The 24,730-nt window shown below is 40.4% G+C and overlaps 1 protein-coding gene across 3 annotated transcripts in view; it reads right to left on the bottom strand.

Annotated features, from left to right (window-relative positions):
* The window catches only part of rngtt (RNA guanylyltransferase and 5'-phosphatase), a 130,238-nt gene extending 111,121 nt beyond the window's left edge, over window positions 1-19,117 (bottom strand). For 2 of the 3 annotated variants that reach the window (XM_017452662.2, XM_017452656.3), the window contains exons 1-5: window positions 18,708-19,116; window positions 15,982-16,091; window positions 13,042-13,145; window positions 11,970-12,058; window positions 924-999 (exon numbers count right to left, since the gene is read on the bottom strand). In XM_017452662.2, coding sequence (XP_017308151.1) covers window positions 924-999; window positions 11,970-12,058; window positions 13,042-13,145; window positions 15,982-16,091; window positions 18,708-18,771 — 443 coding nt within the window. In that variant the 5' untranslated portion in view covers window positions 18,772-19,116. Of the gene's footprint in view, window positions 1-923; window positions 1,000-11,969; window positions 12,059-13,041; window positions 13,146-15,981; window positions 16,092-18,707 lie in introns of all 3 variants that reach the window. The other variant, XM_053687151.1, reaches the window with a different exon arrangement.
* Between the last annotated feature and the right edge of the window lie 5,613 nt (window positions 19,118-24,730).

A 24,730-nucleotide genomic window follows, 5' to 3' on the forward strand; every position in this document is an offset into this window, starting at 1 on the left:
TCGGGAAAAATCCACGCGAACTCCGATCTCGCCGTTCACGTCACATGGCCACATGGCGGACATGCATCCGGTCTAAGACCGCGAATCAGTTCTGATTCGAAAAGATCTGACTTCCTACAAAAAAAATCTATCACGCTAAGGCAGAAAATCAGGTGTGTGTCACTTCAATCTGTGAATTCACACACTTCCGATCCAGCCGTGACCTTCTCCAAGCCACTTGCAGCTGTGTCTCAAAGCCTAAATACATCCACAATGAATTATTTATGCTGTACCGCAAAGGCCTTGGAGAATCTCCCCATTACCTCTTCCTCTACAGAGAGCATCAGTCATATGACTGATTTCACCGAGAATACACATTACACCTATAGAAACCCATCGACGATCTCACGCAGGGGGAGGAGGATCCTGCCCTCGATGTCCTGAAGAGAGAGATAATGATCGCTATACTGTATACAGCTGCAAAGCTTACCTTAGTAAGCTTAGGTGACCTTTACTCAATGTAATTAAATGACACATCCTTAAAACGTAAAATAATAATAATCTCGCGTTGCTTTTGCCTGAACGCACTCCTTTTGAGGGAAAAAAAAAAAGAATTGCATCAAGCATGTGAAATCTACGTTTCTTCTCCGAACAAACCTCACTTGAGATTACTCGAGAAGTAGTGGAACAAGTGCGCGGTGTTTCCTCAAAGGAATATGGTGAAGGACAATGCCACAGGCAAGTCCATGTCACCGTCTGAACACAGGGATACATGGGAGCTGCCGTTCCCTTCGGAAAGCTGCGACGCTGCGATATGGCGAGGACGGAAAGGGCGTATGAATCTTTTAGTGTTTGTATTCCAGACCCGTTTATGAATAGGTGGGCGAATGATGCAAGCAAACAAGTTCACACACACACACACACACACACACACAGCCTCTCACCTCCAGTCCATTTTCTCCACCAGGTAGGTGCAGATCAAAAAGCCTGTCCGATTAAAGCCGTGAGTGCAGTGGACACCTGTGGGGGGAACAGACAGTACACATGAGTGACACACAGCTCTTTGCTCCCTCATGCCAACCGGTGTGTGAGCTTCCTGTATAAATCAATCTCATTATGGCCCGCGATCATCATGTGATGGATGTAGTGTATTTCAGATCAGGCTGCTGATCAAACACCACGTCCCCCAAGCCACTTCACATCCTCTTTCATCGCTCTATCCAACACTCCTCATCCTTTCTGTTCCTCCCCCACCACTTTACACTCGCTAACAAAGCCCTTCCCTTTCACTTTCACACTGTCAGAGGTGACCCCTATGTCTGTCTCTCTCTCCCTCTCTCTCTAGTTCACACCTCACCTCTCTCGCTCGTTAATTCGTCCTCGACTCGCTCGGCCATTTCGGTCACTGATGAGTTTCTGCCCTCCGAGGGAAACGCGGGTGTTCTCACCTATTATTTAGGAAAGCGAAGCTCAGGCCTCCAGCTGTCTGGATTATAGTAATGCCACGCTATAGTCATCGCACAAACCCTTTGATCTGATGCGTCTTGAACCATTTTCCCCCTCAAACTTCCACCAGAACGGTTATCTTGACATGGATGGATGTTTGTGCAAAATATTTATTACACCCTTATAATCATAGAATAGTGGCTAGCGCCAAGCCCAAACGTGTGCTCTTCAAACTAACTATTATGGGTTGGAAGACAATTCATGGATCCTTGTGTGTAATGTTAGTTATTTGATATTAACTACTAGTGCTCTCTGGGTGGGAGGGATGGCGTACTCCTTCTCCCCCGATCGCGGGCATCCGTGAGGTCGTGTGCGCGTAAAGAAAACGGACGCAGCTTGCTTCCGGGTGTGTTCCGCTGCCCCGTGACGCAGCATGAGCACGAACGCTTTTCAAAGTTGTCCATCACTTGGCGCGCAAGTCAAACTCCTTCCGAAGCTGTCCGAGTGCGCGCGTGTGGGAGAACCTTAACGCCGAAAAAGTATGAATAAATGCATCGGCTGCTTCCTTGTAGCCTGGAGAGAAGAAAACACTTTGATTTATCGTTTGATTAAGGGCAAAGAGCAGGCCCGAAGTTCAACTCCTAATTTAAAGGGGAAGGTTGAAGAATCTTTAATAAACGTAACGAATCCCAACAGACGTTCCAAGCGGCGCGATTTAAAAATAGCGTTAACCTGGTCTCCTCATTAACGATGTCTGAATGCGCAGTCACACACTCTGGAGCACGGGAAGTAATGACGTGAAAAGGGGAAAAACTCTGAAACAATCAAAGGTTCATGACCGAAAGGGACTGGATTAACATCGGCGTCTTCTTCCGCAGCGGTCTCGCACGCTCCGTGCTCACACGCCTTCGCCGAGCAACCCCCGCCTCGTTAGAGACGCTGTCCTCGTTCGAGTGACGGACAGTCTCGTCTGCTTCACAGAGTCCTCAGAGATGGGGTTTCGGCCCTCATCATGCCCACTCCTGCCCCTCTCTTCCGGCTCAACGTTGGCCCCCTTCCCCGTGCCCCAGGGAGGTCGTTTCCAAGGCAGCAGCAATAAGCCTCTCACCGCAACTATAATAATAATAATAAAATTCATGTATTCCACCCTCTGGGATGGGCTGTGAAGGTTTGGCAGAACCACAAGAGCGCCTCTTATAGGAAATATGATAGAATTACACACACACACAATCAAAGAACAATCAGATTAGGAAGTGTTGGCAGTACAGAGTTTAAACCAGGATATATTTCACTTTCGGGTCTCGTTGTGAAGACCAGAGGCTTTATTAGTTATGTAGCACTGAACACTCCTGTCTTCTACGGTATCGTGCCGTATTTTTCCTTTTTCCTCTACACAATATTCTGGTGCTCATTCGACAGCCTAAGCCTTATCCGGAAACCAGAAAACGGTCCAATCAGGTTTGTCTTCATCATCCTGACAGAATATCTTCTCCTTCTCGTCTTGCTCCCTCTACTACCCGAGTGTGTAACCGTTTGACTGGAGAGCAGGGGAAGCGGTGTACGCTCTGGTGCTTCCCAACCCGATGACCCTGGATCACTTTTGCTCGGATCTGATCTCTGAACTGAATCCAGCATTTTGGTCACAATCATGAACTGCATCTTTAATATGTCTTGAACAGTATAATGATCTAATATAAAAACAACAGAATTTTTTTTTTAATATAATTGTTTGCGTCGACGTGCGACCGCTGTATTGCCTGGAACACAGCAATTTGAAGAAATATATATATTGAGAATAACTCTATAGGTATAAAGTGCTACTTCGTTCATACTGGGAGCAGCCATTTTGATTTGGCGTCACTTGCCGAACCTTCCCGACTTCGGTTGAAGTGGAATTTTCTTGCTGTCCCTGAAAAGTGTTTCCTGATATACAGTACTGTGCAAAAGTTTAGACACCCCCTTTTTTTTTTAGTACAAACTTTGTTTTTAGATTATAGATTTTTTATTTTATGACTTCTATATTATCGAGTCGGTACAAAAAACATCTTATCATTAGTTTTCCAGCACAAAATTAAATGTTTTTTTTAAATTATTATTATTATTATTATTATTCAAGAGACACCTTTTTTCAGACAAAAAGAACACAATGAAGGCTGCTGGGTTTTTCTGCAGAAATAAGAAGCGAGTGCGACAGTCAAAGTCTCCAGAAGAACCGTGTCTGGTTCTGTAAGATGCTCGATAACACTTACAGCTCATTTCCTTATAAAACCGCACTAATTCTACCTTTTCTGGTCACACCAAATATTGCCTTTGATTCATTTACTATTCTTTATGGTATTTAAAGCGTAGAAACATTGAATTTCATTATTTTGAAGGCATCTTTGCTCTACAGCGTTTCTTTGCCTAAAACGTTTGCACAGTACTGTATAAGTCATTGTATGTGTCATTAGGATATAAAAGTCAATTTCCTTTATAAAAACCTATAAACTTAATTGACTAGGTGATAACACATTAAACTTTCTCAAAACCAATTCAGAACCAAAAAATAATAATACATCAATTTCTAGATGGAAGGAAAATTGTCCATATGCAATCTTATACGTAATTATTAGAATATTACACAGAAATTTCCCAAAATGTGAATTGCTGCAAGATTATTAATATTTCATGTGAAAATGAGAGTCATAAGTGTAAAGAAACTATAAACGGATGAAAAGCATGACGTGCAAGTTATTAACAAATAAAAAAAGCCGTATATAATCAGTGGTAAATTGCTGTGGAATTACTTCGGGATGTGCTGTTATTAGAAAAATATAAACAATTTTTTTTTTTTTTTTTTTTAAATCAAGTGGTCTATTATAAAAGCTTCAGGATGATAACAGGAACTCTTCCTCTTGCATTTCCTAAAATGGCACGCGCTGTCGTGTTCGATTCCCTTCAGAAATGGAGACATTCCCAGGTCCTAATAAACACGGGATTTACTCTTTGAATACTTTCTCTGCAGCGTTATGAATCGTTTAATTAAACGTGAACAGGACACTTCTTCACACTGATCCACACGTATTTCCACGTACGCCGGTTTATAATCTTTTCTCTACGCACGGAAATGATCATCACATGGCTTCGTGTCTCCTCGGTTAGGAAAAAGATTATTCCTTATCAGAAATATTACGCCGGATGCACAGATCTTAATGTAATAGACGCTAATTCCTTAGCGTGAAATAGAGCTGGAGAGAGAAATATGTATAAATAATACGATGATTTATTCATCTCTTTCATTCATATCAGCAGCTCGGGTGTAAATATTCCCAAAACAACTTCTTAACTTGCAGGATGGAGGCTCGGCTCTAATGCTTCTCGGTCCAAGTCTTCGACGGAGAAACGTCAATCAAATCTTTCCATCGCAATACGAGAACTACACTCGGACAGTTCTCAGATTGGAAAAGAAATCCAGCTGGATTTTTCCCTTCAATCTCTGTTTGGATGTTTAATATGAGATTTGGCATCATACTATCATTTCTAATATGTTCCTCTTTATTACCGGGGGCGATACTAAAAACTGTCCAATATTGGATACCATACGCTGAGGAGAAAGAGAATGTATTCCACTTGACACTACTCTAGCTCCCTCTACTGGACATTTTCTACCTTTAACGTGGAGCTTTTTTCCCCACACATAAATACATAAAAATGCAACAGGAAGAAGTGAAATTCCTTTACAGGACACACATATGGTGCGCTCTACACTCGAACACGGTCATTAGTGCACCTATTTTTCAGATGATTTCTCCCTCAATATACAACTAATGTTCCTTATTTATCAATCTTTCAGTAAAGCTGTGTGTAAATGTTTGTGTCAGCCAAGCCGACCGAAAATATTCCACTGGAGTTACAAAAGTTTCACTGATACAGCGCGGAGCACGTCGACGCGGCTCATTTGCATGTAGTGACGCCCACAAAACTCCATAAAAGGACCAGGGCATGGGCAGATGGGAGCGCGAAATGAACACTCAGGGTAAAGGGTATTTCCACTCACTTCTAAGCCACTAAAAATACTTAAAATCATATTATATAATACTAATAATACAAGCAAACACTTCCATCTTGTTTACAGCATTTGTTTACAATAGGGCTGCAACAACAATTCGATAAAACCCATAATAATCGATCATTAAAATAACTGATGACGAATTTTGATGAAATATGTTGTTTGATGCTGCATTTAGCGATATTTAGAAATAAAAGTCATTGTGTTTTGTATGAGAGCAGTAACTGTGATGGGGTTATAACGTGGAATTGTATAGAAATGTAAGAAGTGAAAGGGTGCAACTAACAAATATTTTCATAATCGATTAGTTGGTTGATTTTTTTTTCTGATTATCGGATGGGGGGGCGGGGCAAACTTTCAGAACCTTTTTTATTTCATTTATTTAAAATAAAATCCACAAACTGAGCGTTACAAATATAAACTTCAGACTAAAACTTTACACAAATGTTTGTCCAGTTATATAAACTGAAAAGAACCCAATACACACAAACACACACCGGAATATTTATTATTAATTTAGAACTGTAGTTTAATTCTGTGCTTTTTGTGCATCCATAAAAATAATGCATAAATTCTTATATATAAAATAAACTAATAAGTGTGTGCGTGCGTGTATATAATTATATATATATATATATATATATATATATATATATATATATATATAAATAATTATTAGCTTATATTATGTAACAGTATTTATGTATGCAGTATGGATGCACAAAAAGCAGAGAATTAATCTACAGTCCTGAATTAATAATAAAAACTCCCTTTCACTGCACCTTGTTACTCACTGCCTTTAGGCATGTTGTTTTACTTCTGTTTACTTTGATCATAGTGTTTTAATTAGACATTACACTCCCACTCTGCATCAGCGCGTCTACACGGCGCGTGAGGAGCATACACCGCGGCCTTGATACTAATAGATCACGTCATGCGCCACTGACTGGGAAACGGCTCATACTTCCAGTTAGTAAAAAACCACTAGTGCTCCATTGGAGACGATAGTACCTTCCTAAAATTCATACACTAGACCATTGGTTCCCAAACTTTTCCAGAGCAAGGCCCCCCAAATGGCATAAACATTTGACCGAGGCCCCCCTTTTGCAAGATGTCTTTAAAACACATTAAAAATACAGACTTCTGAATATATCCCCCTTTTTTGTATTAATAATTACATCTTTACATTACATTAGGAATTGATTGTGTGTGTGGTTGCCTGAGAGTGAAAATTTATTTTTCGCACAATTGCTGACGCCCCCAGGCGCCCCCTGGCGGCCCCCACTATGAACACCACTGCACTAGACGGTAGAGTACACAGTGCACAGTGCTTCCTTCGGGACACAACTTTAGTATTTACTCTCCGAAGCGTGTTTTCGGAACAGACGCAACGTAGTGAGTAAGCGCACCCCGTGCCGCGCGCAGACCAGCTGATCCATAATGAGAATCTCTGACAATGATTTTCATAATCGAATATTAGCGATTAGTTGTTGCAGCTCTAAAGAAGTGTCATACATTTACAGAATAAAGTAACGTTTCTGTGTTCAGACGAGTGAATGTGTGTGTTACTGCAACACATTCAACCTCTTACCAGTTAACACTCAGCTTGTGCTTTTGTTCTTCTGCTTTAAAGCTTGTGGACAATCCGCTGTTTCTTGTTTTCAAAATATAATGATAATATTTTTAAAAAGCCTTTGCAGGATGGTTAGCATAGCCCACATAGATACATTTAATACCTTTTTCATAGCCTTTAGTTTGCACAATGTTTGAAGGACAACATCGGGCAGGATGTGAAATAACACGTAATACAGGAAATAAAAATTGGAACTTCAATCCGACTAATCAATTAATCGAAGAAATCATCGACAGATTATCAAAATAATCGTTAGTTGCAGCCCTAGTTTACAGTCGGGCAGGTCGAACTCAGCGACCAGTGTTTAATAAAAATGTTTTGTTTTTTAAAATCGTACACACCTTAAGCTAACCTTTGTTATGACATCATCTTTACCAGTGAAGCACAACTATACCGATAAACTTACATGCATCCATTTAAGAGCTTCTCTGAAAGACACCACAGCTCTGATGAATTCTCGAATATGATTGGTCAGAAGGTGTTGATTAATCAGAGAGTAGTTCCTGCAAATTACAGGTTCATATTTATATTAATGTTATCACTTCTATAGTAACATCCTACCCTGGACTTTACAGCAGACGCTCCGTATACTGGAAACACTCTGGACGGGACGGTGGCGAGGGAACGACTGGTTATAGCCGTTATTGTTATGTAAGTCAGAACAGGAACTAACTTGTGGCACAATATTAAATGTAAAATTCATAAACAGATTTTTTTTTAAAATTTGTAACTGTGTGTCGTAGTAAAAATAACACAATCACTGACGAACTAATATAAGGGGAATGAAACACTCTTCATGACGCGCCGTCTGCGTTGCGGTTGATTATTTTTCTATAACGGAGTACAACTGAGCAATAAAGAGAACATGTCACAATGTATTTAACGCTGTACTTCAAAATGCTTAGTCCCGGTGTGCGGTCGGATGGTTACCTCATTACTGCCATTTTCCAGATAACGATTAACACGCAGTTCCGTCTAATACCTTCGCTCATGTTTTAACACAATCAAATTCCTTACTCCAGTGGCTCTCGTTTCTTTCGTGTCCGTCTGCAAATGCGCAGCCCAATCCCTCGGGACTCGTCCTAAATCAGAGGTTCTCAACCTTTTGTAACTAAAGCCCCCCCACGCCTCACCTATCATGTGGCACACACCCCATCCTCATATTGAAGGAGACCAGATGATTATCTATATTCTATATAAAATAATATATATAATAAATATACACATATAAACCTAATATATATTCTGTTTTGATAGATAGATTTTTATTTTGTGTTTTCGTACTTTTTTTTAAATTACTTTTCATAATTTTTATGATTTTTTAAAATAACTTTTATAAAACTATATAACGGACAGCTATGGAACATGAATGATCAAAAATGTTTCTGAACACCAAAACTACTTTGAACAAGAGAACTAGTCTGTAATAACCTGGACTATTTTACATGTAAAACATGTTGCATTACATTCGTCTTGCATTCTAAAAACATTCGCATAAGCATGATGTAAATGTGGAGGAAGGGCGCGTCTCGTTATCCGTGATATAGTTATCTCCGGCTCTCAGACACGCACTGAACAGCGCAAACGCAGAGAGAGGTGAGAGTGCGGAGGGAAAGCAGGACCTCGCGCTTGCAGGACTGAAAAGTCGCTAAGTCGGCAACACTGGTCTGCACTGACAGCTAGATAAAAGGCAGGCTAAGCTCCGCCTCTCCCTAGCAAAAAGAAAATACAGGTTATTTTTTCTTTCTTTTATGAAAAACAATAAAATACACAGAGAACCCAAATGATGCCCTTTCTGTGTTTTTCTTTTCTTGAAAACAATCTGCACCCCCCTTCTGATCTCTCCACGCTAGTTGAGAACCACTGATCTAAATCATACAATGAGGTTCCAGGACTGGTTAAACTTTCTGCTGCTCCCATATAATAATTCCCATATTTACATTTATTCATTCAGCAGACGCTTTTATCCAAAGCGATATATCAAGCGGAGAACAATACAAGCAGTGCTACCTTACAACATTTATAATTGAGTTCTAGAGAAGCAAAGTGCGCAGAGTCGAGGTCTAAGAGCCAGTGTAAGGTGTTTTTTTTTTTTTTAAAATAATGTGGGGTTGGCATTTTAGGGGTTAATTACGTGCTCATGGAAGACGTGGGTCTTCGGCAGTTTTTTGAAGATAGTGACCGATTCTGCAGTCCAGAAGTTCATTCAACCGCTGAGGAACAGTTAGTTTGAAGGTTCTGGAAAGGGACCTTGAGCCACGCGGAAGGTCTTTAGATTGCGTGAGGGAACGTAAGCCTCAAGGAGAGTGATGAGGTAGAGGGGGTGCTGTTCCAGACAAGGTCTTGTACGTGAGCATCGAGGCCTTGAATTTCATGCAGGCGGCTACAGGAAGTCAGCGGAGGGAGGTGTGACGTGCGCGATTTACTTTATGAAGAATCAGAAGAGGATGATGGCACCTCTTTCTTCTGTCTACAGTGTACCAAAACCAGTTCTCACTTAACCTTAGCCCATTAACTTCCAACATCCGTTACTGCTGTAAAGACGATACTGTCAGTTAACACGGTGATCTTTAGAAGCTAGGAGATCGTAGTGTGAATATTTCACACCTCAGTCAGCTTCAAATCTTACAATTATACTGATTCACTGTGGTGTAAATCAGTAGAGCGTAAACTGCTCAGATCCATCATCATGTGTTCATTACCATAAAGATAAGTTTAGCGTTCAAACCTGCACTGACTGACATTTATAAATGTATCGATGTGCTGAGATTTCAATACAGAAATGTTTTTAGAAACAATTAGTCTAGAAGCACAAGAAGGTGTGACTTTCGATGACTTGGTACTTGCCATGTGACCTGCACACGTATCTAGTTCTCTGCAATGTTAGTAAGCATTAAACACTAACCGAGTTTCCTATGACAGTTAGCGTTCGCATTTTGAAAACCTCGGGCTTTCCTATAACAACCTACAAAAACACTTAACATTAGACTGATAAATAAGCCTGTGCAAGGAATATTCCTTTAGTTTATAGTCACCAACGTTACACACACAGTGCCCTCCACTAATATCGGCACCCTTGGTAAATATAAGCAAAGGCGGCTGTGAAAAATGTGTCTTTATTCTTTAACCTTTTGATCAAAAGAAATCACAAAAATACTCTGCTCTCATGGATGTCCAACAATTGCAAACACAACCCAGGTTTATCCAAAAAAATGTCTGTTAAATATATGTGTGCAACAATTATTGACACCCCTATAAATTCATATGAGAACAAATATACTTGAAGTATATTCTTATTGATATTTTACATTTTCATTAGTACACCTGGGTGTCTAGGAACAGGAACGAGGAAGGTGACTTCCTGTTTCACACCGATATAAATATGAGGTAATACTCAGGCCAAATTCCCTTGGTCATTCATAACAATGGGTAAGACCAAGGAATATAGCTGTGATGTGCAGCAAAAGGTTGTTGAGCTTCACAAAATGGAAAGTGGCTATAAGAAAATAGCACAAGCATTGAAAATGCCCATTTCCACCATCAGGGCAATAATTAAGAAGTTCCAGTCAACTGGAGATATTATGAATCGACCTGGAATTGGACGGGTGTCTATATTGTCTCAACGCACTGTGAAGAGGATGGTTCGAGTGGCCAAAAAATCTCCAAGGATCACAGCTGGAGAACTGCAGAAGTTAGTTGCGTCTTGGGGTCAGAAAGTCTCCAAAACTACAATCCGAAGTCACCTACAGCACCACAAGCAGTTTGGAAGGGTTTCAAGAAAAAATCCTCTACTCTCGTCCAAAAACAAACTCAAGCGTCTTCAGGTTGCCAGACACTACTGGAACTTCAAATGGGATCGGGTTCTGTGGTCAGATGAAACCAAAATAGAGATTTTTGGCAATAAACACCAGAGGTGGTTTTGGTGCACACAGAGAGGTAGCCATATGGAAAAGTACCTCATGCCCACGGTTAAATATGGAGGTGGATCTTTAATGTTTTGGGGCTGTTTTTCTGCCAGAGGACCTGGACATTTTGTTAGGATACATGGCATCATGGACTCTATCAAATATCAACAGATAATAAATGAAAATCTGACTGTCTCTGCCAGAAAGCTTAAAGTGGGCCCTGGTTGGATCTTCCAGCAGGACAATGATCCAAAACATACATCAAAATCAACACAAAAATGGTTTACTGACCACAAAATCAAGGTCCTGTCATAGCTATCCCAGTCCCCTGACCTGAAACCCATAGAAAACCTGTGGGGTGAAGTGAAGAGGAGAGTGCACAGAGTGAACCTCGAAATCTGAAGGATCTGGAGAGATTCTGTATGGAGGAATGATCTCAGACCCCTTGTTATGTATTCTCCAACCTCATCAGGCGTTACAGGAGAAGACTCAGAGCTGTTATCTTGGCGAAGGGAGGTAGCACAAAGTATTGACTAAAAGGGTGCCAATAATTGTTGCACACATATATTTAACAGAGATATCTTTTTTTGGATAAACCTGTGTCGTATTTGCAATTGTTTGATCTCCATGAGAGCAGAATCTTTGTGAAATTTTTGAACAAAAGATCAAAACAATAAAGACAATTTTTCACAGACTTCTTAGCTCATATTTATCAAGGGTGCCAATACTAGCGGAGGGCACTGTACATATGTTACTGACATGATAAAATGTTTAAATGTGACCGCAGTTCTAGATTATAAATCTGAAATTAGAAAAAGAAATGTAGGGTGTTTAAGGCTGGGGGTCGCGGAACGTTCAGAATGTCCGTTCGTCGTCGTTTGCCCAAACGGTTCTGCGAAGCCCTGCTGAAGAGATGTAGCATAGTTGATCACTTCAAAAACGATTAAAGAAAACTTGCCTATGAGTTCGGTGGGATTCTTCTGTACGAAGTTCTCACATATCCTGATGAACGTCTCTGTCGTCTCTACAGTGGGACATTCCCCGTGGCTGCATTGGAAAGGAAAATGCTTTACTGCATATAAACGATAGAAGAAAAAAACATAGCTGAATGACACAAAGAAGGTCACGTCTATACAGCGGAGGTTTTCGTGAAAAACCGGGTCCATGGAAAGGCGTTGCAGCTTTAACATCGACACGACTAAAGTGTGCTGTATTTCATAATACGTGCTTCCTTTTCGCCTATTTGTATCCCATACGATCCTCATCATATACAAACCAGCTCCCTGACTTCAAAACATCTTTCTCGGACACATCTTGTCCGTGCTGCTGAACAGATGTGAAGCTGTGAACGTCTTCGCTCTCGAACCATATTAAATTGAATTATTGTTTATCAGGGTGACTTCAGTATGCAAGAATTCGATAAGTATCTCCGCCCCCGTTCACCACAGGGCACGTGCACGCATAGTTACACGTTAAACTTGTTACGCGTATTCACAATCCCAACCTCAGTTTACAGCATTCTTGACATTAACGGGTAATTAAGCAAAAAAACCCAAAACAAAACCAAAAAAAAAAAACGACTAAATCTCGCGCCGACTCGTAAACAGCTTCCGGTTGATTTTCCGTTGTGATGACATAACGTGCACACGTCAAGTGTTACCTATGTCTGGCCACGCCCCCTTCGTTTCCCTATCAGAGCTAAGGAGATGCCGTCGATCGTTTGGGGGCGCGATATGACGAATGCACGTTATACACGATCTCACAAGTCTGGGCGGTGGAAATCGTAACCCACCCTTAAAAAAAAAAGTTATTATATTTAGTTTAATCCAAATGAATAATCTTAGATTGGACCAATCATGTTCTGTGAGTGGAAAGGCTAGGGATAAAAAGCTCGGTAACGTTTCAAATACAGACAAATTATTACTGAGCGCATTTCAAAATAGGTTCAATGTTCATATTGTATACTTTTTGAATACAAAAACAGGGTTTGAGAACCCCTGTTAAATAGTATACACAAAGCTGAAGTATACCCTTTACACTGAAGTTTGATGTATTTGATCCCTTCTTTCTCGATATCTGTTCGGTCATAAAAGCGTGTCGTGTTCGTCAGATCGACCAGCAAGCCCATCTTGACCTGGGGACAAGAAGAAGAAGAAGAAGAAACGTTTTTCCTGCTGTGTAACACGTGTCATTTACAGTATCGTTCCTAGGAGTATGTTCAGATCTCAAGAAGACTGTACGGTATATCGGCATAAGAACCACTAAATCAGCATGAAGTGCTGTGAAAAAGTATTTGCGCCCAACCTGATTTCTTCTGTTTTTGCGTATATCACATACTAAATTGTTTCAGAAATTAAAACATAGGCAACTTGAGGAAGCACAAATGTCAGTTTTTAAATGATAATGTTATTTACTCAAGTTGGTATTATCCAATAGCAACTGGGCCTGTGTGAAAATGTATTTGTAAATGTAGCTTTCACAAGCACAAGTTTTCTGTTAGGAGAAATGTATTTAACACTGGTGGAAGGAGACTCCAGCGTCAGTGAGTACGTTTTCCATTTCCATCCGGTACATTTCCGGTTTTTTTTTTGTGGAAGTCTTGTGTGTGGTTTTTTTGTCTTATTAACAAGAAAAAGAGCAGCTGGTGAGGGAGCGACTGTTCACAGCTGTTAAACTGTAAGTGGTAACAGGAACTAACTTGTTTTGCGCAACATTAAATGGTTACAAGTATGATGTGATTCTTTCATTTCTAACAATTTGAACTCAACAACGAAAATTTACCATATACTTCAAATGTGAAGGAAGTGGTTAAAGAAAAATGATGTCAAACTTTTGACCTAGCTGCGACCTTGACCCTGTTTGGATCAAATCCCAAATCTAATCAGTTCATCTGCTGGTTACGATGATAAGTCCATCCTACAAACATTCAACCAGGCGCTCCGGAGATATCGCGCTAATGAGCAACTGGGACATACGGACAAGTGGACAACCCGAATACGCCATGTCTCCGCCGCCACCTAGTGACGGATGCATAGAAATTCTAACAGTTGACAAACTGCTGTGGTGTAACAGAAATAAAACACTTCACTAAGTGCTGTTATTGGAGAATAATCAACTTTGGTGTGGTCACAGTACTTCAGCAGCATTACACCACCCTGTCATTGATTATTTTCTACGGGTGGGATGATATAGGATTTGATGCAATTTGAATAAAGAAAAATTACAGCTGAAAACATTATTTTTATTATTATTATTTCTGAACCTTAAACGATGCAAAACAATGTGCATTTTTGCCTGTATAAAACTGCTACAGGTTTAATACTGTAAACAAAATGGACTACAAGTTCACCATATCTTATAAATAAATATATATATTTGTAAATTCTCGCAAAAATTTGATTGAAGAAGCAAAGTCTCTGACCCGAGAAATGAAACATAATGAGCTTCGTTGCAGCACCTGAGGCATAATTTTAACTGGAAATAGAGCTCCAAAGTCGATAAAAGAATGCGATCACATGACCAGCGTGCTCTCTACATACACCGATCAGCATTAACATTAAAACCACTGACAGGTGAACTGAATAACATTGATTATCTCATTACAGTGGCACGTGTTAAGGGGTGGGATATATTAGACAGCAAATCAACAGTCAGTTCTCGAAGTCGATGTGTTGGAAGCAGGAAAAATGGGCAAGCGTAAAGATCTGAGCGACTTTGACAAGGGACCAAATGTGATGGCTAGATGACTGGGTCAGAGCATCTCCAAAACTGCAGGTCTTGTGGGGTGTTCCTGGTATGCAGTGGTTCGTACCTACCAAAAGTGGTACAAGGAAGGACAACCAGTGAATCGGTGACAGGGTCATGGGTGGCCGAGGCTCATCGATGCACGTGGGGAGCAAAGGCTAGCCTGTCTGATCCGATCCCACAGAAAAATTACTGTAGCACAAACTGCTGAAAATGTTCATGCTGGTAATGATAGAAAGGAATCAGAACACACAGTGCATCACAGCTTGCTGCGTAGGGGACTGCGTAGTCACAGACCGATCAGAGAGCCCATGCTGACCCTGTACACCGCCAAAAGCTCCTACAGTGGGCACGTGAGCATCAGAACTGGACCATGGAGCAATGGAAGAAGGCGGTCGTGGTCTGATGAATCATGTTTTTTTTTTTTACATCATGTGGACGGTCGTGTACATGTGCGTCGCTTACCTGGGGAAGAGTTGACACCAGGATGCACTATGAGAAGAAGGCAAGCCAGCGGAGGAAGTGTGATGCTCTGGGCAATGTTCTGCTGGGAAACCTTGAGTCCTGGCATTCATGTAGATGTTACTTTGACGTGCACCACCTACCTAAACACTGTCGCAGACCAAGTACACCCCTTCGTTGCAATGGAATTCCCTAATGGCAGTGGCCTCTTTCAGCAGGATAATGCACCTGCTACACTAAAAATTATTGATCAGGAACGGTTTGAGTAACATGACAAAGAGTTCAAGGTGTTGACTTGACCTCCAAATTCCCCAGATCTCAATCCGATCGAGCATCTGAGGGATGTGCTGGACAAACAAGTCCGATCCACAGTGGCCACAACTCGCAACTTACAGGATTAACATCTTGGTTCTAGATACCACAGCATACTTTCAGAGGTTTTGTATGTCCATGCCTCGACAGATCAGAGCTGTTTTGGTGGCACAAGGTGGGACCTACACAATATTAGGCAGGTGATTTTAATGTTATGGCTAGTCTGTGTATTTTACTCTATGGAATGTGCTGATTGGGACCTCTGGTGTTCAAACAGTGCAATTGCATTAGCTGCGTTATTAACTGAATGCTAATTAATGTGAAGCACATGTCACACCCGTGTTATTTTCCCTATAACAGCAGGCCCGTCCGCTTTTGTCTCTGCCTTATAGTGTGATGTCCCTTAAGTTACCTTAAGTTCTCTTTCACAGAGGGTTTGTACAAACTCATACCTTCAGACTTTTAAGGTAGTTGGACAGCATGCTCGGATGAAACCTGTTCTCCTCTGGAACCATGTCGTCGTATCTGGGACCCAACATGGTTTTCATTGGTAAGAATTTACCTGCAAAATAAAACCGAGAATAACATTTCAAGATGGAAGTGAAATAAATAACATGTATGAAACTTAATTTCAAATGCCTACTACGTATTAGAAATATCTCTACATCACTGCTATGTTAGGAAATCATTAGGTACCTCAACAATGACGACATTTACATGGACAGCAGTAATCTAATTATTGACCTTATTCTGAATAAGACAATATTGTGATTAAGGTGTTTACGTGAGTCGCTTTTAGAATATTCCTTTCATGTTCCCATTTAACATGTTATAGAACATAGTTCGATCATCATTACGTCACCGCTCCACGCCGTCTGACGTTCCCTCCAGAATTTCACGTATCAACATGCAGTTCGTCTTCGTCATGGTACCGTATACAGTTTTGGGTGTTTGATTTTTAGTTTCACGAAAGCTTCAAGTGCAGTTAATTATTTGTGCAAATAGACGACTGCTTGAAGCCGTGGGCTGCGTCCCAAAACAGGTACTTACCTACTATATAGCAGCTCAGATACATGTATTTCACCTACTATATAGTGTGTAAGTATGCGGTTTGGGACGCAGCCGTGCTCTCTCGTTTGCCATCAAACGGTGTGTACCGCTGGGCCATGTGTGTGTATGTGTCCTGTTGCAAAATGCGGTGAAAACTCCCACACAATGTTAATAGTGTGATTGAGGTGTGAACATGTCTGTAATACACCTCGATAATGCGACTAAAACAGGAATACTCCACACGTCTTAATTCCATTTGTGTTTACTTCGAGTATGACTTTAATCGGATTAAGGTAATTAAAAATTGCTGTTTACATGCTAGTTTCTTAATCAGCGTATCATCTTTATCAGGTTAATATCGGATTATTGTTGTCCATGTAAACGTACTGAATGGTGTTTAACCATGAACAATAAAATAGTCACCTCTGGGGGAAACTTGCACAAAGTATCAATACAAATGGAAGCTGTTGCACACGAGGAAGGCACGGTGGCTCTTTCCCCCCCCCAATATAATAAATTACCTGCAGCGCGCACAGACAAAACACTATCACAAACCTTATGTAATCTTGTGATCAGAGGTGGATGCCTGATATTTGGGAGCAGAATCATGTGAGACATGTTCTGGGAGGTAATTATACCGTATCATCTCGATGACAGACGTTTACATGGACAGCAGTAATCTAATTATTGACCTTATTCTGAATAAGACAATATCCTGATTAAGGTGTTTACATGAGTTGCTTTTAGAATACTCCTTTCATGTTCCTGTTTTACATGTTATAGAACATAGCTCGATTAACGGCACACGTCATTACGTCACCGCACCACGCTGTCCGACGTCCCTCCAGAATTTCACGTATCAACATACAGTTCATCTTCGTTATGGTACCGTATACAGTTTTGGGTGGTTTTATTTTTAAGTTTACGAAAGCTTCAAGTGCAGTTAATTATTAGTCGTGCTATACGTGCAAATAGACGACTGCTTGAAGCCGTGAGCTGCGTCCCAAACCGCGTACTTACCTACTATATAGTATATATGTATTACGCCTACTATATAGTGTGTAAGTACGCGGTTTGGGACGCAGCCGTGCTCTTATTTGCCGTTAAACGGTTGAGCGCTGCCGTGTGTGTACGTGTCCTGTCACAATGCGGTGAAAACTCCCACACGACGTTAACAGTGTGATTAAGGTCTGTACATGTCTGTAACACATTTCAATAATGCGACTAAAACAGGAATACTCCACACATCTTAATTCCATTTGTGTTTACTTCGAGTATGACTTTAGTTGGATTAAGATCATCAATAATCGCTGTTTACATGGTAGCTTTTAATCAGAGTATCGTCTTAATCGGGTTAATATCAGAATATTGTTCTCCATGTAAACATACTGACTGATAACTAATCCGATCGACTAATAAGTAACTAATCCGATCTGAACAGGGCTGTTGAAATAAAGGCTTAGCCACGGCCACACGGGGTTGTGATTGGCTAGAAAGACAGGGAAGGGGAGGAGCTGCAGTGAGGGGCGGGGTTTCGGGGCTCAGCTGCGACCGTTGACATTCTTCGTTAAATAATTTCGCGTTTTAATTATTAATAAAAAATATAAAACATTTTAAAAAGACAGACTTTTCTTTTTAGATAATCAGTCGCACTGTGAATCCCACGTCGGCTATCAGCTACACACTCAGTCACTGACATCACGATTCTAACAGCAACGCTTATCATATTATTATTATTATTATTATTACTAATTATTAATTATTATTATTATTATTATTATGATGAGTAGTAGTAACAGTAATAGTAATATACATGAATTTATAGTAACTAGTGTATGTTTCTTGACATTTTTGATGCACCATGGCTCATGAACATAGCTAGCTCAGGCTTGTAGTGCGTTGAAGCTAAGCTAGACGGCTAACATGCTAACAGTGAAACCACTGAGCTGTGCATTAGCGTTGTTACGGTGTGATACTTTATTTTTTATTTTTTTTAAGACGGACACAAATGCTGTTCCTGTGATTAAAATAAACCCCTAGCTAGTTCTCGGCAGAACTGTGCTAATACATGGTGTAGCAAGCTAAGTGTGGTGTACTGGATAGCTAAACTAACACAACAGACGCTCACCAGCTACAGGTTGTCCTCTCCTGGGACAGTTTAGCCATCGAGGAGGTGGTCCTCCGTGCGCCATGGTCTCTAACAGATAAGAAGAAGCTGCAGTGTGTGTGTGTTATTTTTCTGCCTCTGTGCTAACCCAGCACTGACGTTAAGGCTCCTCCGGAGATGAGCTCTCCAGCGCGGGGCTGCTGCTCAACTCCGACTCGGGCTCCGAATTACAGCTCACACCGTCTTAGCGTCCACTTTTTATCCACCAGTCCATGCCTCCTGCTTGTTTTTCAGTGCTCATAAACCAATGTTTTCAAAAGAAAAATAAACAAACACCACGCGGACCGCTAGCTCACTCACTCAATGGGCCATAACTACAACGTAACCTCGACACAGCAGGTGATTCGAATCCTTTAGGTATCGACACAGTGGTTTGAACTAAGCGGAAAGGTCACGTGATTTTCTGTTCACGCAAAATAAGAGAATCAAAGTCACGGAGAAACTTGTTTTCGTGTCTTTTTTTTTTTTTAAACAAACCAAACAAGATATTTACCGGATTATTTAGCAGTATACTTGGCACATATATACTCTTGCTTATTTGTGAAGAAATTCTAGCCCTTTTTAAAAAGGCTTAATAAAGGAAAAACAAGGCATTACAGGAGCCCTTTCCCATTTCCAGGGCCCGTTAATGTTTTTGTTTATTTCTTATTTACAAACTTTATTTTCTATCTTTTTTTTTTTACTAACAATATACATCAGACAGGTGTAATTTGCTGATGTAGAAAGAAATAAAATATTACTGACAGAAAATGTACAAGTTTATTAGCATATATATATATATATATATATATATATATATATATATATATATATATATATATATATATAGTGTGCAAAAGAAATGCTGTAGAGCAAAGATACCTTCAAAAATAAATGTTTCTACATTTTATATAATACTATAAAGAGCAGTAATAAACAGTAATAAATGAAACAAGTCACTATTTAGTTTGACGACGCTTTGCTTAAAAAAAAAAAAGTAGTCTCAGGTACACTTTGTACAGTTTTATAAGGAAATGAGCTGTAAGATTTATTGAGTATTTTGCAGAACCAGCCACGGTTCTTCTGGAGACTTTGACTGTGCACTCGCTTCTTATTTTTGCAGCAAAACCCAGCAGCCTTCATTGTGTTTTTTGTCTGAAAAGCGTCTATTATGAAATACGCTGCTTTCTACACTGACATACAAACATGTTTCTTTTAACATTTAATTTTGTGTTATAAAACTAATGTTTGGGAAGCTAAAATGTTTTTTTGTACTGACTCAATAATGTAGGTCATAAAATAAAAATCTAAGTTTGTTCTAAAAAAAAAAAATGGTGCCTAAGACTTTTACACTATATATGTATATATATATATATATATATATATATATATGTTTGTGTGTGTGTGTGTGTGTGTGTGTGTGTGTGTGTGTGTGTGTGTGTGTGTGTACACTGTATATATTTTTTACCTTTGGCGATCTGTATAAATTTTTTCTTTTGTTTTATTGTGTATTTTTCTTTTTCTTCGATGCTCTTAATTGCAGCGGATCTCGATTTTGAATTTTGTGGTTGCTAATAATAAAAACTAATAAACAAACAGTAATAATGATATTTTTAAAAAGAAAGTTGTTTTCACAAGATCATACTCTAGCAGTAGAATACCTACACTGTTGTGGCCAGGTTTATCTGTACATCTCTCACCATTTGTTTTGTGACCCGCAAAACCATTAAGGTGGCATCTCGCAAACGTCATGGGATAACCATGGAGACTTCCCGGTCCCTCAAGTTGACTAGAAATGAAGCTGACCATCTGTTCATGATCACTATAATGTCCATGACCGTAGAGCTGCAGATTTCTGAGACGCCTTTTCAAGTGACAAACACTAATTTAGAAATAGTCTAGCACTGACAAACATACAGCTGTTTCCTCTTGGGACAGTCCCTGAATAAAGTAAAACGGATGTGCTCATCCATGATGAACAGCATGTGTGCCTAATCATGCAGTTCAACAACATGAAAAATGAGTTGTGAAGACAAGATAACGGCACTAAAAAGTCAAAATAGCTCAAAGCCTTTCTGTACTTCTGTAAAATAAATAAATAAATAACAATCATGAAACGTATGAAATTTGGTTTGGTATCAGTTTCTACACTTATGAAACTTCTCTGTTGTGCAGTGGGTAGTGTTGCCTCTTCACAACTCCAGGGTCCCAGGGTTCGATCCTGAGCTTGTCTGTGAGTAATTTTTGAACATGTTCTCCTGTTTTTCGCTCCAGGTTGTCTAGTTTCCTTCCACCTTGCAAAAACATGCCTCTAGGTGGATTGGCTCAGATAAATTGCCCCTAGGTGTAAATAAGAGTGTGTGTGGTGCTCGGTGATGTACTGCCATTCCATCCAGGTTGTATCCCTGCCTCACGCCCAGTGTTCCCGGGATCCCACGACAGGATAAAACGATCACTGAACGTAATTGAGTGATGAAGCTTCACACCAACTTCTAAGTGGTAGGACCTAAATAATGACAACCAGTAGAGGGAGTCCAGAGACTGAATTTGTCGAATCAATGAGGAAAGTTATTATTAATTTTTTTTTTCTTTAATTAAAGGTAGTACATGTGTTTGGTCATGCAGACAGTAATGCAGATTCAAAGTAGTTTTGTGTAAACCATATTCAAAGTAAACTAGTTTCATCTACAAATAAACATTTGCAACAGAGCGCAAGTAAATGTTTTTGTTTTAGTACGTTTACTAGGTTGCATCATTCTGGACTTCAGCATGAGTCATAAATTCCCATGATGACCCACTTTGTTAATCCTCTGTTAGCAACCTATGATCAACCCTTTTTTTTTCAGCATAAGCATGCAAAAACCCCCAATGTCTCTAAAAGATTGGCCTCTAGGACACGTGCAGTGTGAAAACATTTTCCAGACCTAGATTAAACAAATGCCATTATGGTGCCACGTGAATGTAAATTTCTCACTCAATGCCCTTTTTGAATTAAACTATGGTGCATTCTATCGATCAGGACCGCTGTTCAAGTAGGCTGTTTCAGGGAGAATGTTTCCGAACAATCACAGTCGGATGATGCTAGAATTCCCATACATTAAAAATCTCCCCCAATTTCACAGACGTGTCTGTTGCCTAGCAGATTTTCTGCAGCTCCTTCAACCGAGACTCTGAGCACAACAACCAGCTATTTTCCCTTACTGGCCTCTGTTGTGGATACAGAATACTAATGTGTCATGTAGATATAAATGCTGACGTGTCAGTGTGGAATTCTCATCTCCCAATAATGATCCAGGTTTATAATCACAATAAAATTGAGTCATCTTCATGAGCACTGCTAGTCGTAAAGTATAATCATAAAAGAAGTTCAGCAGCACATCAGTCAGGGTTTAACGTCATCGTTTCTAGTGCATTAAGCATTTCATTTACTCACAAACACTTGCTAGATTCTCTATGAAATGCTAGGCTATGGAACTTTTACATTGATTTTCAATATTATTATTATTATTATTATTATGGCGCACGGTGGCTTAGTGGTTAGCACGTTCGCCTCACACCTCCAGGGTCGGGGAGTTCGATTCCCACCGTGGCCCTGTGTGTGCGGAGTTTGCATGTTCTCCCCGTGCTGCGGGGGTTTCCTCCGGGTACTCCGGTTTTCTCCCCCGGTCCAAATACATGCATGGTAGGCTGATTGGCATGTCCTACATGTCCGTAGTGTATGAATGGGTGTGTGAGTGTGTATGTGATTGTGCCCTGCGATGGATTAGCACCCTGTCCAGGGTGTACTCCGCCTTGTGCCCCATGCTCCCTGGGATAGGCTCCAGGTTCCCCGTGACCCTGAAGAGGATTAAGTGGTATGGATGGATTATTATTATTATTATTATTATTATTATTATTATTATACCACAGCACTTTTGAATTCTCTTGAATTTGAACTGATTAGGTGTTGATTCCATCCATCCATCTACACAGAATCACAGGGAGCCTGGAGCCTATCCCAGAGAACTTCGGGGCAAAGGGCGAGGATACCCTGGACAGGGTGCCAACCCATCGCAGGGCACAATCACACACACACTCACACACTATGGACACACTGTGGAGGAAACCAGAGAACCCAGAGAACATGCAAACTTGGTACACAGGGCGGAGGTGGGATTCAAACCCCCAAATCTGGAGGTGTGAGGGAAACGTGTTAACCACTAAGCCACTGTGCCCCCAAAGGTGTTGATGATTTTTTAAACACTTGTTCCAGCTGCGAGGCAAATCTCAGGTTCATATATTACACAGGGAAGTTACATTTTTGGAAGGAATCTCCAGTGTCAGCTCTCTGTAACTGAGTTTCCTCCAGGTACTCAAGTTTCCTCCCCAAGTTCAAAGACATGCGTTATAGGCTGATTGGCATTACGAAATTGCCTATAATGTGTGTGTGTGTGTGTGTGTGTGTGTGTGTGTGTGTGTGTGTGTGTGTGTGTGTGTGTGTGTGATTGTGGTCTGTAATGAGTTGGGTCCAGGGTGTCCCCCTACAGTCCTTTAGGGACTGTAGGGGGACACCCTGTGCCCTGAGCTCCCTGGGATAGGCTCAAGGCTCCTCCGTGACCCTGTGTAAGATAAGCGGTATAGAACATGCATAGATGGATGTATGGATCACCCCTCCTAACCACCAAGGGCAACATTTTAACACCTGGATTCCATCTTGCAATGACCATATGACGTAATATATAAATGACAACAACTATCTGTTCTCATGTTCTCACCTTGTACGTGTCAGCGTGGTCAGGTGGCTCTGTCTCAACATACCACACTCACACTGCTTTCGGTGGATAATATATCTACATGGGTAGGAGTGGACTGCCCTCCATTTTCACTGGCACCACTGGGTCCTGTCTTGTCATCTTCAGATCAGTATTACAGACATCCCTGCAGCTTCCTGGTTAACGCACCTCTTGGTACTGAGGAATTTTGCAACAGTAACTCGGCTTTGTTTTGTGCCACATCCCACCACCCATCGTTGATTATTTTCATTTAACAGCACACCTTCCTGTGTTTTATTGCTTGATATCCAAGGAAATTTGGGCTGGGAGTTCATTAAAGGCCTGAGAGAGTGAACAGAAGGTTGTGTGTTCAAATCATAGGATTCAGTGTGCTAGATGAGTGCTAGTTCCTGCTTAAAATTATATATTGTAAAGTTTCAAATACTCAGACTGACTTATTTCATGTGTATGGATTGTTCCAAAATAATAAAGACTTTCATCTTTTTCCACCAAGCCCAGTCTTTTTATTTGACAAATTCTACCTTATTTCTAACTTGTGTTGAAATAAAGTGTCTGAAGAATGCATATTTGTTATACAATACATTTAGGTTTGTGTTTTTGTATTCATTGTTGCTTAGCCTCACCCCAGCATTAAGTGTTTGTTTTTTTATGCTAGGCAGTCATCAGTACCAGTTCTGCAGGTCATATGTGACGAACAGACATGAATCACTGATAAACTGAACCAATCAGGACTGAGCTGTGCTGTTTTGGGCTTTCATAAAACCGCAGCTGAAAACCCCTGATGCAACTGACATGTAACTAACATGTAAACTGTTCAGAATCCTGTACTTCAGACAAATGCACCGGATAATAACAAAGAGCTCGCAGCAAACACTGTACCAAATTATTACTAGTAGTAGTAATTAATAATATTTAATTATTGAACATTATTAAATGCTAATAACATGATAATGATATTTAGTTGTCATGGTTAAAAAGAAAAAAAGAAAGAAAAATCACACACAGTAATTTAATATATGTGACTTGAAACCAATATCCAGTTTCTAGGTTCAACTGAAGACACCCTGTTAGAAACAGCACAAGCCTCTTGGCACTGACCTTTGTGGGCTTGGGGGTTAATTTCTGTTCATTTATGGCATTATCCTACCTTCATAGTTGTGTATTTATGACAGGCTTTCTCCAGCTTTCTAGAAGGGGCTTTATAAGAGTTCTTATGTATCAAATGAACATCAC

Source organism: Ictalurus punctatus, chromosome 2, assembly GCF_001660625.3.
Source record: "Ictalurus punctatus breed USDA103 chromosome 2, Coco_2.0, whole genome shotgun sequence".
Classification (NCBI taxonomy): domain Eukaryota; kingdom Metazoa; phylum Chordata; class Actinopteri; order Siluriformes; family Ictaluridae; genus Ictalurus; species Ictalurus punctatus.